The following is a 16,741-nucleotide window of genomic DNA, read 5'->3' as shown; positions in this document are numbered from 1 at the left end:
TTTTACCAGTACAGTTCCACTTCGCGCGTTAGTCTGGTGCGAGTTGTCCTTTCGGTCATATTGAATGTAAAAAGCGATTTTATGGTTGATTATCGTAGGTGGGTCGGCCACGAACGCGAATCGCAATGTTGCCAAGCTGGGATCGACCTGGTTTGGGCCAGGGAGCCGCCGTCAGCTAAAACTTCTTTCGGCTCTATAAAATTGAATTTTGATCCGAATTGAGTGGCACAAAAATCTTGTATTCCTTGAACCTTTCTGCAAACGAGAAAAATATAAGTTCTTGAAAAAGTATGCAGGTGGCGCTGTAATTCAAGATGGCGCCCATCAATACAAAAAAATGTTCAAATCTGGAAAATCCGAGAAATGCTTTTTTTAAAATAATTATTTTTTTTTCACATAAAATAGACACCATTCGGAATAATTTCGCCCATGGAACCATGTCAAAAACATGTCATTTTATATTATTAAATAAATTTTCAAAAATGAAAATTTCATAGAGCGAAAAGAAGTGTTAGGCAACGTCGGCCCGCTAGACCAAACCAGGCCGATACCAGCTTGGAAACATCGCGATTTGAGTTACTGGTCGATCAATCTACGATAATCAACCATAAAATCGATTTTTACATTCAATATGAGCGAAACGGCTTTTTTGGACAACTCGCACTTGACTACGTGTAAACAATAATTCCGGGTATAAAGGTAATCATACTAACATATGACACGTGTGGGAAACAGAGAGACGCTTGAATATTGCTAAGTATTTTGAGGTGAGTGTTTGTTCCAAATAGAAATATCAAATTTATAAGGGTCTTTTTGAAGAAAAGAAGTAGTAAATGTCGACTAATTCATCTCTCAAATGATTTTTTTCTCCATTGAACTCCACCTACCCCAGACATAGATTCTTCCAAAATATGAAGGCTATGGCATTTGTTAAAGACAGCGACGACAAAAACGATTGTGAATGGACTCTTGGTAATGTCATCTTATATAGTAAAATAATTACTATTAAGTAAGTAAAAAATCAATCTGCAGAATATGCATAGATCAAAAGAAGTAACAGATTGAAATATTAGTGGAATGGTTACCGCCTGTGAATGGTCGGTATCGGGGAATCTGACACACGGTGCCAAAAGAACGCACTTTTAAACTAACGTAAAAGGTGAAGTCGCATACGTAAGCTTATTGCTGCAAATGCTTTTTAGCCATGTCATCGACTTAATGACTCCTTTTAAAAAAATTTGGTATTGAAAAAGTCGTGTGCGAGTTCACCTTTTACATAGTTGATTTTTCTTGCATGGGCAGCGTTCGGAAAACTCAGACTTATTTTCAAAAGCAAAATGAATAATAGTCTGAAACGCAAAGTTTTCGACACTTGTGTCCTTCCAGTGCACACTTATGGAGCGGAAACGTTAACTTTAACGAAAGCATCCGAAGATAAATTGAGAGTGACACAAAGAGCCATGGAACGGAGTATGCTTGGAATAACACTCAGAGACAGAATGACGAATCAATGGATTCGACAACAAACCAGGGTCGTTGATGTCATGGAAAGAATAGCATCTCTGAAATGGAGCTGGGCGTGCACCGTGTGCCAAATTACCCCACGCCGAATGGTCAACGGTTAAATAGCATAGTTTGCTAAACCGGGAAAAGCAAATTTGTTCACATTTCACATTGTCTGCGATCTACTGGTTACAAACGACTCATAAGCTATAGCAAGGTGTTCCTTGGGTTTTATTAGGTTTCTGAAGTTGCATTGTAGTTGGATGAAAGAGTTGATTTGAACTCGCGAAATTGCCTAAATCTACCGTCCACCACAGGTAAGTATAACTATTTCAGTGAAAATGTGGTAACATAAATGAGAAAATGTCAAGAGGTGATTCACACATTCGGTGTTTTAAGAATTATCAGTTAAAAGTGAAAAGAATGAATCACATGCCTGACTAATTAATTGATTGGAAATAATTAAAAAATTATTGACTTCGCTGAAGAAAGCAGTATATCACAAACTCTACTGCGTACGTATAAACACTCAGTACTCGATAACAAATTGACAAGGAAGCATTTTGTATCCGAATTACAAAGCAAAATTATATGAATGCTGTGAACGATTACGATCACACGACATTGTGTTATCCACAATATTTATTTTGTTTAGAAGAAATAAATTTTATTCACCAGTTATATTCTTGTGCAATGAATTGCTAAACTCTCTCCTCTCCATGCACACGATTTTAAAAGACAGAAGAAAAACAATCACAACATAAAAACGATACGATCCGATAAAGCTCTTCTCTTTTCCCGCATTTCAATTTTTATATCTTTTACCATTCCCATTTTCATACCATCATCCATGGTTTCATTATGATCGCATGGCGGTTACAAGAATTTCTGTTGGTTCAGTATAAATGTTGCGGTGCTACCTAACAAACGATATAGCCAACCGTTTTTTTTTTATTATTAATAATATTAAGCACTTATCACAATGCATATAACGACGAAACGTTCGGTTTGACACAGTAAATTTGAAAATAAAAAAAAGCAACAGAAACCAATAAAAATCGTGTTAATAAAGTTTTTAATGTGTGACTGTGCAGTGATCTCAATTAAAAATTAATCGGCGTGAATTTTTAAACCAATCAGACAGATTTATTATGACTATCCGAAGCTGAAAAAAACGTTTTTTTGTTTCGATTTTTTCCTTCTAAATTGTTAATTAAATGAGCAACTTGGTAATTGATTTTCGGTTGATCTACTTTTGATTTGAAGTAAAATTGAAATTTGCTACACACTTTATACCAGTTAAGACCTACCGTCGAATATTATATCGAATTTAGATAGAAAAAAATAGAAATTTTTAGAGAACTGTGTCATTTAGTCAACTAATTAATTTGTGAAATGTTTGTTCAAACACTGGATTCAGTCCTGTAACAAATCTTTAATAAGTAGGTACATCGAATCCGGCCGTTCGAAAATGGAAAAGTGAAGCCAAATCTCGGATTGAACTCTTCATCGATATATTTCTTTGTTAGTCTCTCCACTTGAACGTGTAATATACCATACATTTATCATGCCGTGTTTACTTATTGGATAGGTCAAGAATGAGGTGATACCAAAACACTGACTAACGAAGTCGTGCGTTCATTTTTATAAGATCGCAAAGAATTACCATCATCACACTCTATTAATGTACAAAATGTATCAATTAGCCAAAGTCTATAAAATTGGATTTTTTGTTGTTGTTTAGTTGCATTCCAAAATAAATCTTTCGCACAACAATAAATAAAACAGCAGCGAGAGATTGAGGTTCTTGCACTCTGTTCTACTTTCTGTTAATAAAATTTAAATTTGATGTGTAAATAAAGTTAACAAAATAAAATATAAATTTAAAGGTGAAGGTAGCAGATGAAATTAGATATTCAGATTAATAACAAAAAACCGATTGGATTTTGCAAACTTGAATGCCGTTTCACCAGTTCCGAGAAATTCTAGAACAAAATCGAATCGATCATATTCGAATATTCGATTTTTTATAGATGTTAAAGTTTAGATAAAATGAAAATTTCTGATTTCAAAACCCGTTCGTGATGTTCGTTACGCGACTGGACGTTTTATACTTTGAGTGCAATTTTAGAAATTGAATGTTGAAGAAAAGAGATTACGAACAAGCGAAGTTTATAATGATATGTTAGGAATGGGACAGAATTTAATGTGGCACTCTCACCAGTTCTGTTTTTTTGTCACACTGAATTTTATTTATATGAATAGACGCTACATAGGCCTTAAACTCATCAAAAAAAAAGTCCACTTCAAGTCGTATAAATGCTCCATGGGAAACGTTTGGTTATTGTTACATGTAGAGACACACCTAGGAAGCGATGAAAGCTTTCACTTCACAATTTCAATGAACCCCCAAAATTGTATTTACTCATCACTTCGCAATGTTTTAATACTTTTGCGTCTTCATTCGCTAAATATTCACTGTATCAATTTTAAGTACAGTCGTAGAACTTAACCTCCAGACACCAATCCTCATTTTGGCATTAAGTATAAGTGACGATATATTATTGAATGGTTCCGAAATGACTTCCTGTTTCCTAGTCTGTAATCGCTCAGAAAAGAGGCTTTAGTTGTAATTTTCTGTATAAAATAGTACTTTTTGATCTTTCCACTGCACGGAATTCTTCGAGTGGAGGAATCGAGTGTGTCACAAATTTACACTCCGAACAACTCAATTCAACAACGCACTTCAAGCAGAAGTGATCAAAGTCGACAGCTGCCAAATAGAGTACTATCGTGTATGAAATTGTTTGTTACAATGTTTTACAGTTATAGTTACAGTTTCAGTACCTATTTAGAGTACCATCAACACACTTCAAGCATGAATGGTACTCTAAATAGAGTACTGAAACTGGACAGTGTAACAAATTTTGGCACTGTAAACAAATGCGGAAAGATTTTTCATACAAAATAGTACTATATTGGGCAGCTGTCAATCGAAGACATTTTGCTTGAAGTGCATTGGTACCACTCATGGTTGAAGTGCCTTGTTTCAAAGGTACATTTGTCGTGACACTACTCTTGCATGTTTGGTGTCATTGTAAAGCTGAGACCAGTTGGGATCAGGAAAAACCTTTTTTTGATGTTTTTGTTGCGCTTCGGATGCAGATGAACTGCTAGAAGTTCACCAAAATAATACAATTTTTACCGTTTTTTTAACTGCTCATATCTCAGTATGAATGAATTTTAAACCCTATTTGCCCAAGAGCTGCCTGCAATTACCTTTCTAATGACAACTTACACGAACCTATCATGAATCGATGAATCAGAAGAAATTTCCACATGAAAAGTCACTACTCTCACTAGCAAACAAACTCTCAGCTCTCTGTGACAAATTCCTTTGTATACCACATTTTGACTGACTACGCTCTAATGTACATGTAAATTCCAAAGGCTACTTGTTCGCTACCATGATAAAAGTAGTTTAGTTGCTACAGACGGTATTGGAAAAGTGCATGCTTTCGGTTTTTTGAATACTTCAACTAGCCATACTAGCGAGTTTTTTTAAAGTAGTTTTGGCTTCTAGCGACACTAGGTACAAAAAAACAAGTGTATTGGCCGTATTGGCCGTATTGGTCAATACGTCTGACTTCCGTAGGCTCTTTTTCAAAAGAATTCCGCTCTACGAACTGAAGAAGAAACCTGAAATAGTTATTTGTGTATCTGTTTTGGACGATTATTTTTAGTCAATTTCGCTTGTTGTAGCCCGAACGAAGTGAGGGCTACATGCGAAAGTGCCTAAAATCAATCGTCCAAAACAGATACTCAAAAAAATTTTCATGTAAGGGGTCGAAAACCTGAGACAAATATCGAAACTCCCTTTCGCTTTCGCCCCTTAAATTGACATTTCTTTACTTTCGGTCCTCTTAGCAAGCATACAAAACTTAATATGTAACTCTTTCGGCCTACTCAATCGATACGTAAATAACTAGTACATCGTAGGGTTGAAAACTAACCAGTTTTCACTGCAAATGTTTGAGTTATTCTTTCAGCATATTCGATATAGATCATCGCAAAAATTTTCTTTTAATTATTATCAGCTCAAAACTGCAAAGATTTTATACTTGGGAAAGATCTTGTTGTCATCTGTTAACAACGGCAATGACAGAAATAAGAAATAGGATCTGATTAGTATTCATTCATAGCAAAATGTCTTTAGTTGAACTAATGAAGTAAAAGTTGGATCCGTTGAAACCGATCTATACAAATGATGTAATAGACTCAATATATTTATGTATGGTATGGTTTTCATTCCAATAGCTTAAAAGGAATTAAGTTATTAAATTTTGCATATCAAATGCATAAACACCAATTCAATTCAGATCCATTGACCTACCAAATTTAAATTATGAATGCAAAAGGCACATATTTATGTGTGTGCTAATAGACCAAAAACAAAAAAAAAATGGTTTAACCTTCACCATAGGTAAACATACCATAAATTAAGTTAAACAAATCAATTCACCTAAAAAAAATACAGAATAAAATTACGTAACATCCAGAGAGTTTCATAATTTCTCTGTCGGACGAAGTCAAATAGCAATAAATTAAACAAAATTTTCTGTGTTTTTTTTCCTTTACAATTTTACAATTTAATAACAATCAACACGTCTGAGCTATTACACTGAGTTGCGTTATTTTTCGCATTCTTTTTTTTTAGTGTAACATTAGGTGCAATTTTTATACGTATATACGTACCCATCAACGGCGAAATTAGACATCAATTATATGTCCATTTGCGAATGAAAATACTTTTCAAAAAATATAAATCAAACAAAATTTCTAAATAAAAATTGCTCATTGACATAACACCAGATTTTCAACAAAAATTGTAATTTCAGTCTAACCTTTATGTGTTACGAGCACTTTATATGTGACAACGAAAACAAGACTCAAAAACTCTTTCTTCAAAACTAATGTAAAGTGTTGTTCAAAGTTGTTGCAATAGAAACACGACGAAATGATTTCGATAAAGAAATTGGTCTAATTCGGATTGGACGTTTAAGTGCTGTGTTTTCTTTATGAACCAGTTTTTCCAATGGTGACATGAGTGACCCTATGGGAATAACAAAAAGTGTTTGGTATTTTGTGACAGTATCGCTATGTACATCAATTCTAAGCGCTGAGCCTAATCAACTATTTTCGGAACAAGAAACAGGTAAGATTTCGATTGGGTTTGTTGGAGAATTTACATTAAACGTTTGACAATCGGCATGCGCATCGTCATAATCAATCTGCTACTTCATTTGTTTGAACTATTATTTAAATCTTTTACTGTCTTTTACTATTGCTGTCGTTGTCGATAGCAGATGACAGCCGTCTGTAACAGGTTACAGTTGAGTTCGAAATCCTGTACTTCGTTCATTTAAACAAACCATTTGGCTGCATAAAAAGACGCAAGCCTGAGCTTATCGCTTATTCTTTTCGTTGTTGCTGATAACCCTGATTCTGGTTTTAATACCTTGTAGCGTAAACGGCCAAAGAAACGTCGCTAAGCACAAAGAACGTTTGAAAGGCAGATTTACATACAAATTTATTAAAAATGAAAGCCTTAGTTGCTATTTTACTTTATAATAATCGTAAAATTGAATAACTTTCGATTTATGCTTTTACGCACTCCAAAGATACTACACCATCTAATGATTTTTGCGTATTTTACATACATATGCACTTGCTCCATTGACTCCAATAGCGACATAGTTTTTATTCGATTGAACTCTTACTTATGTTGTGTTTCGATTCGTTGCATTCCACATTCCGTTAAGAAAAAAAAACTGGAATGCAAGTGGATTGAACATTTTTTTTCGATAAATTGAGTTGATTCAGTTATTATTCTTAATGCAATCTTGGACAATGAACTTGGTGGTATCATCGAATTTATCGATGTACGATCATATCAGGCATCCCACTTCAACAGTAACTCTTATGTTGTACGTGAGTTTAGTGTCATGCCGAGAATGAAAAATTTACCTTATAAGATTCGACGTACAGTTCGTGAAGAAGGCATACCGAACCGAAACTTTTCCTGTAAAATGTTTCTAAAAACGTTTTTTCGTAGAGATAGCACGTATTGAAACCGATTTTCAGTTAGGCCATTTGGTATAGAATCGCTTTCTACTCGTGAAAATCTGTGGGCTCCTCTTTACCCAATTTTATTTGAAAAAACACTAAAACATCGAACTTGTTACATACGGCATACGTTTATTCATCTGTTATCGATAATGATGAGAAAAATAATGACAAGCTCTGGATAATATGATCCTTTATATGGCAAAATACATGTTAAAAAATTGAAGTACAAGATTTGAAATCAACAGATGGAAATACTTTGATAAATGGAAGTAATAGACCCGATAATATTACTGCTCATATCTTGCCGTCTGTAACAGATTAATGAATTAAGTGGCCCCAGGTCAGTAAGGATTTCCCAGATAAATAAATTTTAGAAATTGAATTTACTCAAGTTAGCACAGTACTTTCCATCTATACAACAATTTCTGGCTAGTTAGCAGTTTTTAAGTTGACAGACGGCGTGACGGAAATAACTATTTTTCCGTTTGGCATCGCAATTCTTGTGCTGTGAAACAAACCACTTGCGTGGCTATAAACGACCCCAAATCAAAAGTTCATCTGTTATCGACAGCGATCACATTAAAAATATAGACGATGGCTATGGTGAATGTCGTCTTATATAATAAAATATTTGATCGAGCTAATTGAAGTAATAGATTCTGTATCAAACACTAAGATTTAATGATTATAATGCATTCCAAGGCGTTCAGCAAATATCAAAGAATCTGTTATGAAAGAAGTTACAGTATGATGAATCTAACCTTCGAAATTCGGTTGATGATAATCTTAAAAGCAAGTTGCTCTGAGCAGCCAACCAGCATTGATATAGAGTCGTACACTGCCAAAAATTGTACGATACACTGTCTAGTTTCAGTACTTTATTTAGAGTACCACTCATGCTTGAAGTGCGTTGTCTCGAGTCATATGTACTACAATTAACTCAATAGAAATTCTCCAATTTATAAATTCGTAAAATAAATCTAAACCGTGTGGGAACCCTGTGATCTTGAAAGCAAAACGAGTTGCAACCGCATTTTTATATAGTTGCAAAAACCAAAAAAGAATTTAAATTTAGTGAGTTACACGATTGGGTATGTCTGTAGACTATTTTATACGGCATCCGTACAGAGCAGGCCCGAACTGGCTGTACTGGGCGATCGGGCGATGTCCGATCCGCTTTTTGCTTTTTGGCGCTCTTCACATCAATAAAGTTTATGTATGCGAATCTGAGCGTTTTTCAGCCATTTCGCCCGATGCGACTTTTGGTAGCCAGCCCGGCCCTGGTACGAAGTCAGAGCAGAAATTATGATTTAGAAATTTGATGTTTTGTTTCATAAACCTTTTGGATTTAGAAGATCTCATATCCCTTATGACATTATCGCATTATTGATGGAAAGCGTAACGATAATAGTTTCACCTTTAGGCATGGCAAAAATGTTCATTTTAATCATCAAATAATTTCCATCTTCCTATTCAACAATTATCACAAGTCTTTAATCAGTAATTATCCCGAAGGGAAAGCGGTTTTGAATATCTATTAAGAAAAGGCTATAGAAAATGTTGCTGGCGATATTAAAATGATGCAATTTACTTATTACCAATTAGCTCTAGCATCGGTCCGTCTCGTAATACTTAACTGATAATTTCTGTTTACCACCAATAATCTCTCACCTCTTCAGTGCATATATAACGCAACGTTTTCCATCAATTGAAACGATTGTAATTATGCAATTTAAACCTGATCAATTGCTTGTCTCAACGTCTACATCGTAGACTTTTGAGACATGAAATAGTAAACGCTGATGTTGCATTCATATCAAAAGTATTATTCAATTAATTGCTACACAGATTCGAAATTATGCGCTGTATCATGATGGACCAGCAGATATATGTAGCATAACAAATTGAGTCATCGATTTGTAGGCAATTTTCGTTTGTTTAACATTTTAGTAACCTTGCTCCACACAGCGAACCAAGAATGAAAAGGGCTTTGTAGTAAATCCATTCTACGAACGACTATATCAACTGTTATCGACAATGACGACGATGACGACACACGTGAGAGCGCAGTTTTATTTGGTCTTATATAGCATAGTTTATGCTATAACTATGAAGGAAAAGATTCAATTTGTTAAAGAAAAAATGTAGATCAAAACAGATTCGGTAATTATGCTGGTGATATGCTTGTCGTCAGCGAAAGTTTAGTAAAATTGTTTGGTCGGAGATGACACGTATTTTGATTGAAATCATAACATCAGCGATTAAAGTAAACTGCTATGCCGCAACTTGACCTGAAGACGTGATGAGAATATTAGAAATTTTATTTAGATTTATTTAACTTAGACCACTTTCAAACTGTAACCTTCCATCTCCACTCGTTCTTGTATTCCTTCCCTAATTACGAACGCAAGGTGCCAATATTATGTGGAGCAAACTTCCGTGGTAGTAAAAATAATTCACCTCAGGGAAATGAGTCCTTTCCGTTCTATGGTTCAATTTGGTTTTGTGTACTCTTCCTATTCATTTAAATTGACCATCAAATGTGAAGTGAAAATAGGAAGAATATGAAAGCAAGTAATAGATTCGGTATATGCCTATCTAATGGTCATGATATGTTTGGTGTCTGTGGAAGGATGAGGTTTGCATACATTTGTCTTTGTGTTTGCATACATAATATTCAGTTACTTTAAATCAGCAACCAAACAGGGTTCAGTGCTATGATTAAACTCTATATTTCAAAATTCTACCAGTTGACTACGGACACAGCACTGCTGGAGCAGTTCTGTGATATGGGGCTAAATATGAAGCTGAAAGAACCGTTGCTGTGAATCTGCCTCTTACCAAAAGAATTATTTACTGCTAGGTGTTCGAAAAGTTCTTCCTATTTTCATTTCACATTTGATGGTCAAATTTAATGAATAGAAAGCATAAATCAAAGACGAGAATGGAATAAATCACCATACACAGTTATATCATCAACGAACGACGAACCGTTGAAACTGTCGTATAAATTTATAATATTTGGTCACACATATTTAACTAATAATTATGCTCGCGATTCATGTCTAGGTCAATCTTCTATTCATATTTTCGTAACAAAAGAATATTTGTTAATGGCAATAGCATACGGATTTGATGTAATTTGTTATGATAAAATCACAACCGTTTCTTCAACTGTTTCATTTTTCTTTTGTCAATATAGTGGAAACATTGGTAAAACGATGGGCACCACTGGTATGGCTGAGTCCAGGCGAGAAATTCATGCCAGGCGATGTAACGGAATTTCTGCAACACGTACACGCCGAAAAGAATAAACCATCATCAACACCCGTGAATGAGGTCAATTACGAGTATTTGGACGATGAAATTGTCCGGTATTATGAGAGCGAAAATGAATTGAATAAAATTGCGCGTCGTGATGGTAAGGAACCGAATCAATGGGAAACCCGAAACAAGCGCATGTTCAAGGATCGGAATTTCTTGTTGGATTATATCATTGATTTGCCGATTGGACGGCGATCAGCGAACTGGTTTTTGGTGACGAATGATGATGTGGGTAAGTTCGATCGAGTTATATAGCATTGTTCGTGGAATCATTCATTATAATTCGCGTAAAATTTATAATTTTTCTTAATTTTTATTGGTAGATGCTATTTGCACCCGGGTGCAATTAGTCATATAAACACTATTTGCACCCGGGTGCAAATAGTCATATAAACACTATTTGTACCCAACTATATCAAAATCCAAGGAAATTACGTTTTTTTATGGAAACTATTAGAAAAAGCTGCCGTTTAAGTTAAAAGTAACAATGGAAGTACTTAGTGAATGAAAATTGTATTTTTATTTATCAAAAATACAAAAAGAAAGAATTTCAGTGTGGAAAAGTACAAAAAAAATTTAGATTCTGCAAGATGTGCAAAAGAATGTCACATTTACTTGTTTTGCTGCAGCGGCAGTAATATCAGTACGTAACAAATGGAACCAATCGAGGCAAGTACACAGCACATTACCTGAACTGTGTAGATAAACAAGGAAATTCAAAGCACTGCCGATGGTTTTGTACTGATACGATAATCTGTAGTAGAACAGAACTTTGTTTTTAAGTAGATAAATTTTGGATAAGGTTCAGACTCAATATCTGAGCTGCGATCTAGTGTGTTCGGACCCATTCGTAAAAGGAAGAATCTAATTGCTAAAGTCCAACAGAGTATTTTCGTTCCTATTCGTAAAAGGATGAATCTAATTGCTAAAGTCCATCACAGTATGTTCGGACCCATTCGTAAAAGGAAAAATCTAATTGCTGAAGTCTACCGCAGTATGTTCGAACTCATTCGTAAAGGGATTAATCTAATTGCTGAAGTCCATCACAGTATGTTCGGACCCATTCGTAAAAGGAAAAATCTAATTGCTAATAAAGTTCGGAACAGATCACTTTTATCTGATCTGAAACTGAAAAACGACGATCTGAAATTTTCAGATTCAGTTCAGATTGATTTAAAATTTATCTGATCTGAATCTGAAAATATCAGATCAAAACTGAATTCAAACTTTAATCTGAAAATCTGAATTTTTGCAATCTGATCTGAAAATTTTTGCAATTTCCTGAAATTTTCATACAAATTTTTCGGATAATCAGATCAAATCAGTTTTTATCCGAGCTGAATCTGAAATCACGCGATCTGAAATTTCAGATTCAGATCAGATTCAATTCAATAGTAAACTGATCTGATCTGAAAATTTCTCAATCTGATCTGAAAATTTTCAGATTAATCTGATCTGTTCCGACCTCTAATTGCTAAAGTCCAACCGAGTATTTTCGTTCCTAATTGTAAAAGGATGAATCTAATATTGCTAAAGTCCATCACACTATTTTCCTATTCGTAAAAGGACGAATCTAATTGCTAAACTCCATCACAGTATGTTCGAACCTATTCGTAAAAGGAAAAATCTAATTGCTAAAGTCCAACAGAGTATTTTCGTTCCTATTCGTAAAAGGATGAATCTAATTGCTAAAGTCCGTCACAGTATGTTCGGACCCATTCGTGAAAGAAAGAAACTGATTGATAAAGTCCAACAGAGTATGTTCGAACTCATTCGTAAAAGGAAGAATCTAATTTCTAAAGTCCATCACAGTATTTTCGTTCCCACTCGTGAAAGAAAGAATCTGATTGCTAAAGTCCAACAGAGTATGTTCGAACTCATTCGTAAAAGGAAGAATCTAATTACTAAAGTCCATCAGACTATTTTCGTTCCGATTCGTAAAAGGAAGAATCTAATTGCTAAAGTCCAACAGAGTATGTTCGCTCCTAGTAAAACGGTAACTTTTTTCTTATTTTTCCATAACAAAAGCGGGATTTATGTTGGAGTTGGGTGCAAATAGTGTTTATATGACTATTTGCACCCGGGTGCAAATAGTATTTATATGACTATTTGCACCCGGGTGCAAATAGTCACTTCGATTTTTATTGTCATAAGTTCCGCGCAATAAAATTGTTGTTTTTGTATTGATGGCTCTATTGAAGAACGGATTGGTTGTTTAATTTTGCAGACATATTTTTCTGCAACAGCTTTCAAGGTACTCTTTTTACGAAACGGCATTGAACTCCATCTCTAAACATGTTAGCCCAATAATTTGAGGAAGTCAAATGTGATTTCTAAGTGCGACTTTTTAATTGCATAGAAATCGATGACCCACCATTAATATAATTAGCAAATCTATTACTTCACTTATTCTAAGCATTTTGTTAGCCAGAGCTAAACTTTCATTTTTGTATTTACTGTCTGTAATAGATGGACATTGGGGTAAAGCAACGCACTTCAAGCATGTACGGTACTCTAAATAGGGTACCAAAACTTGACAGTGTATCACACAACTGTAAAACACTGTTAAAACCAATAAAAAGTATATATTTTCCTGTCGAGACCAAGTTCGTAGATGAGCAAAATAGTTTCAGTTGGTTAAGGATACCTGAAACAATTACAACCATCTGAGGATAAAGTTTGTGGATATTGGTTGGATATATTGGGTCGGTAGCTATGGTCAAAATTGTGATCGTATATTTATACTTCCTGGTTCAGTAAACCAGTACTTAGTGTTTCCATCAAAACGACGTAATGTCAAAATGAAATTTTTAGTGTGTACGTTGAGGTGCAATCATGAAAATTACACAGGTGCTACCCTTTTTTGGCTTCTCCGAACCTTTTACAAACTGCTATTCTATCTGTTATCGGCAGTAATGACAAAAAGACTTGTTTGAAGCGATATCATATAGAAAAATGTATGTTCAAACAAATGAAGTAATAGATTTGCATTAATATGTTGGAAATGTTTATATCAAAGGAAGTAATAGAGTCGATAATTGTACTGTGTGATATGCTTACCGTCTATTAAAAGTTAAAGCTCCCAAAATTATACATATTTCCTTCGATTTAGCACTACAGTATAGTCTAGCCTAGCCCGCCTCACAGACTTTCCTCAACACAATAAGTAGGGCTGGAGCTTTTATCATTTAAAAATTTTTTAGGTATCCTGCAGTACCCATAAGTTCAATGTTTTCCGACTGAATAATACTTACTTGTTGTTGAACATATAAGTGCGAAGCATTTTAGTTGAAAACTAGATACTCTTCAATATACGCGTCTCACAGTGTTTTCTTTTCTTCTTCTTTTTTTTAACGTTTGTTTATACACTTCCCATTGTTAAAAGTAAACCGATCGTGAAGGTCCACATCGATTGCGTTAATCTGTAAATTAAACAAAACTCCATGCAAACATAAACTTGAACCATCACTTTAACAAAATGTAAATAAATGCAAAGCCAATTTGAATAACAAATGTTTAACTTTTGTCGCAACAGACGACTTACTGAAAGACAATTCATCATTCATCTATGGACAAAATCCAAACTTAGCGCAGATACCTATATACGCGATGATAAGTTTATGCGACTCAGCTGTACCAAGTGTATCCAATCCATCATTGCATTTGAATGGTGAATACAGATTTAATTGGTTAATGGTCATTGGTTAATGTGACATGTCTTTTTAGAAATTAACTACAATGATAGAATGGACCAACCACAACCGTCAAGAATTCCATACATTCCTATTGTACCAGAACCGTTTCCATATGCTTTCGATCAAATAAAGAACACCACGGCAAATGGTGCTGGTAAAGTGGATCTGAACGATTCGATTCCTATCAGACATCGACGTGAGCTGGACAATGGTGGTTTGGACGACAATATTCGCGTCGATTACATGAAACCAATGAACTTCCATCGGCCCATGCCACCCAAAATTCAGGAAATCGAAAAAGTTTTTCCAAGTTTTCATGTCACGTATTGGATGTTTTACCCTTATAGTCAGGTGAATGAGAACTTTTCTTTCATTGTAGTGAAGCGAGTAAGGACCATTTTCATAGAAACATTTACAAGAAAAAGCGTTGGGCTGCCCATCAGAATGTTTTGCTACATAGTCAACCCTAAATCATTCTCTAGTCTCTTCTGTGATGGTTTAGGATCAAAGATTCTAAAATCCGAGATTTTAGAGGGGCAGCTCAAAAATTTGTTGGTTGTAAACTTTTCCATGAAAATGGTCCTTACTCCCTTACTCCGAGCAATATCTGACCGGAACTTTACATTTACAGGGCAAAACTATGTGCACAATAAATCTCGGTCCATTGGGACGGCTTCCCATTCCGCTGATATTCGGCGTATGCTTAGGAACTAAAAAAGACTTTGGCAGTCACATTGGCGATTGGGAGCACATGAGTCTCTATTTTAAAGGCAGATCGGAACCGGAAGCTATGTACATTTCAACCCATGACGCTGGAGCGTATTACATGTACGAACGTTTAACTGGCACCTTCGATTTTCGATCACAAGAAACACGAAAAGGAATTTTCCAGAAACCAAATTTCCCGAAAACGGTTCGAACGTCTCAGGATCATCCGGTATTGTTTTCAGCTGAAGGTTCGCATGGACTGTGGACGGCACCGGGGAAACATCGATTCGTTCGTGTTCCACGGTTGTTCGATGTCAACGGTTTCGGTACTCCGTGGAGTACGTGGAAGAATATCGATTTTTCGTATGTTAATGAACGAAGTGGTCGGACAATGGGTCCGGAGTGGCTACAATTTTATGGAAGGTTTGTAGAATTGATTCATCAATTGTTCATACACTAAAATGTGATCTCATTAACAGATGGGGTAATCCGAAGAGCAAATGTCATCCATTGAAGCGTATTGGATTGAATTTTTGCGAGCACAGTGATGGTCCTACGGGGATTCCCTTAAAGAAATCTAATTTTTATTGTTATTTGTGAGGGTATGGTGTGTGGCGCGTTGTATTTATTTATTTTTTAACTGTGTGAACGGTGTGCTTGATGTGAAATTTGTTACTTTGTCGTTGTTGTGTTTCAAACTTGGATTTTAATAAAGTTTTCTCTGGAAACTGTGCAAGTCTTTCAGTATTGTTGGATGCCCTAGATTTCGTCAGATATGTGTGATGATTTCCGACCCTTTAAGGTTACCTAATTCATCAATAAAATCTCTTAGCCTCACGCAGAATGTCATAATAACCTACAATCATCCAGATCACACAGATGTCGTCTCTCAGTTAGAAGAGTCGGGAGATAACACTCTGCAGCGCAAATTTACAAAGTGTAAATGCAATGAAGGAGTGCAATGATGCAAGGAACTGCTTTAAAGTGTTTCAATTTGGTGATTATCAAGGTATTTCATTTATTTAGCATCCAGACTTATTGCCGATGCGACCATGATCATAACATTTCTTCTCACAGTTGCACTACTTTTTCAGCATTGTAAGTATGTCTGAGCTAAATCTAGATAAGACAAAACCATTTGAATTACATAAAGTATGTAAGTGTACCATAAACGCTCAATTAAAATCGAATAAAGTTTGCGGTGCGTATACCGAAATGATGTATAACAAAACAACGAATAATGCACTTGAATGCAGATGATATAAATCGAATAGACGGTCGGTTCAGATAAAACATAATATCATTCGTGTAACATTCAATTTATGCTTTGCAGAGAGGTCTTATGCATAAAGTAAATGTAACTGTAACATGACTTGGTAGAC

At 35.1% G+C, this 16,741-nt stretch overlaps 1 protein-coding gene across 1 annotated transcript; it reads left to right on the top strand.

The window, feature by feature from the left end:
• The first annotated feature begins 2,264 nt into the window (after positions 1 to 2,264).
• Positions 2,265 to 16,090, top strand: LOC119072459. The gene is made up of 7 exons (XM_037177682.1): positions 2,265 to 2,732; positions 6,402 to 6,718; positions 10,835 to 11,188; positions 14,492 to 14,626; positions 14,683 to 15,002; positions 15,283 to 15,782; positions 15,839 to 16,090. The coding sequence occupies exons 2-7, from the start codon at positions 6,607 to 6,609 to the stop codon at positions 15,957 to 15,959; spliced, it is 1,542 nt and encodes a 513-aa protein (XP_037033577.1). The 5' UTR covers positions 2,265 to 2,732; positions 6,402 to 6,606; the 3' UTR covers positions 15,960 to 16,090.
• Positions 16,091 to 16,741: the final 651 nt, after the last annotated feature.

The sequence above is a fragment of the Bradysia coprophila genome (assembly GCF_014529535.1).
Source record: "Bradysia coprophila strain Holo2 chromosome IV unlocalized genomic scaffold, BU_Bcop_v1 contig_81, whole genome shotgun sequence".
Lineage (NCBI taxonomy): Eukaryota > Metazoa > Arthropoda > Insecta > Diptera > Sciaridae > Bradysia > Bradysia coprophila.
Note: the sequence above shows the minus strand (reverse complement) of the source record. Positions and strands in the feature narration are given on the sequence as shown.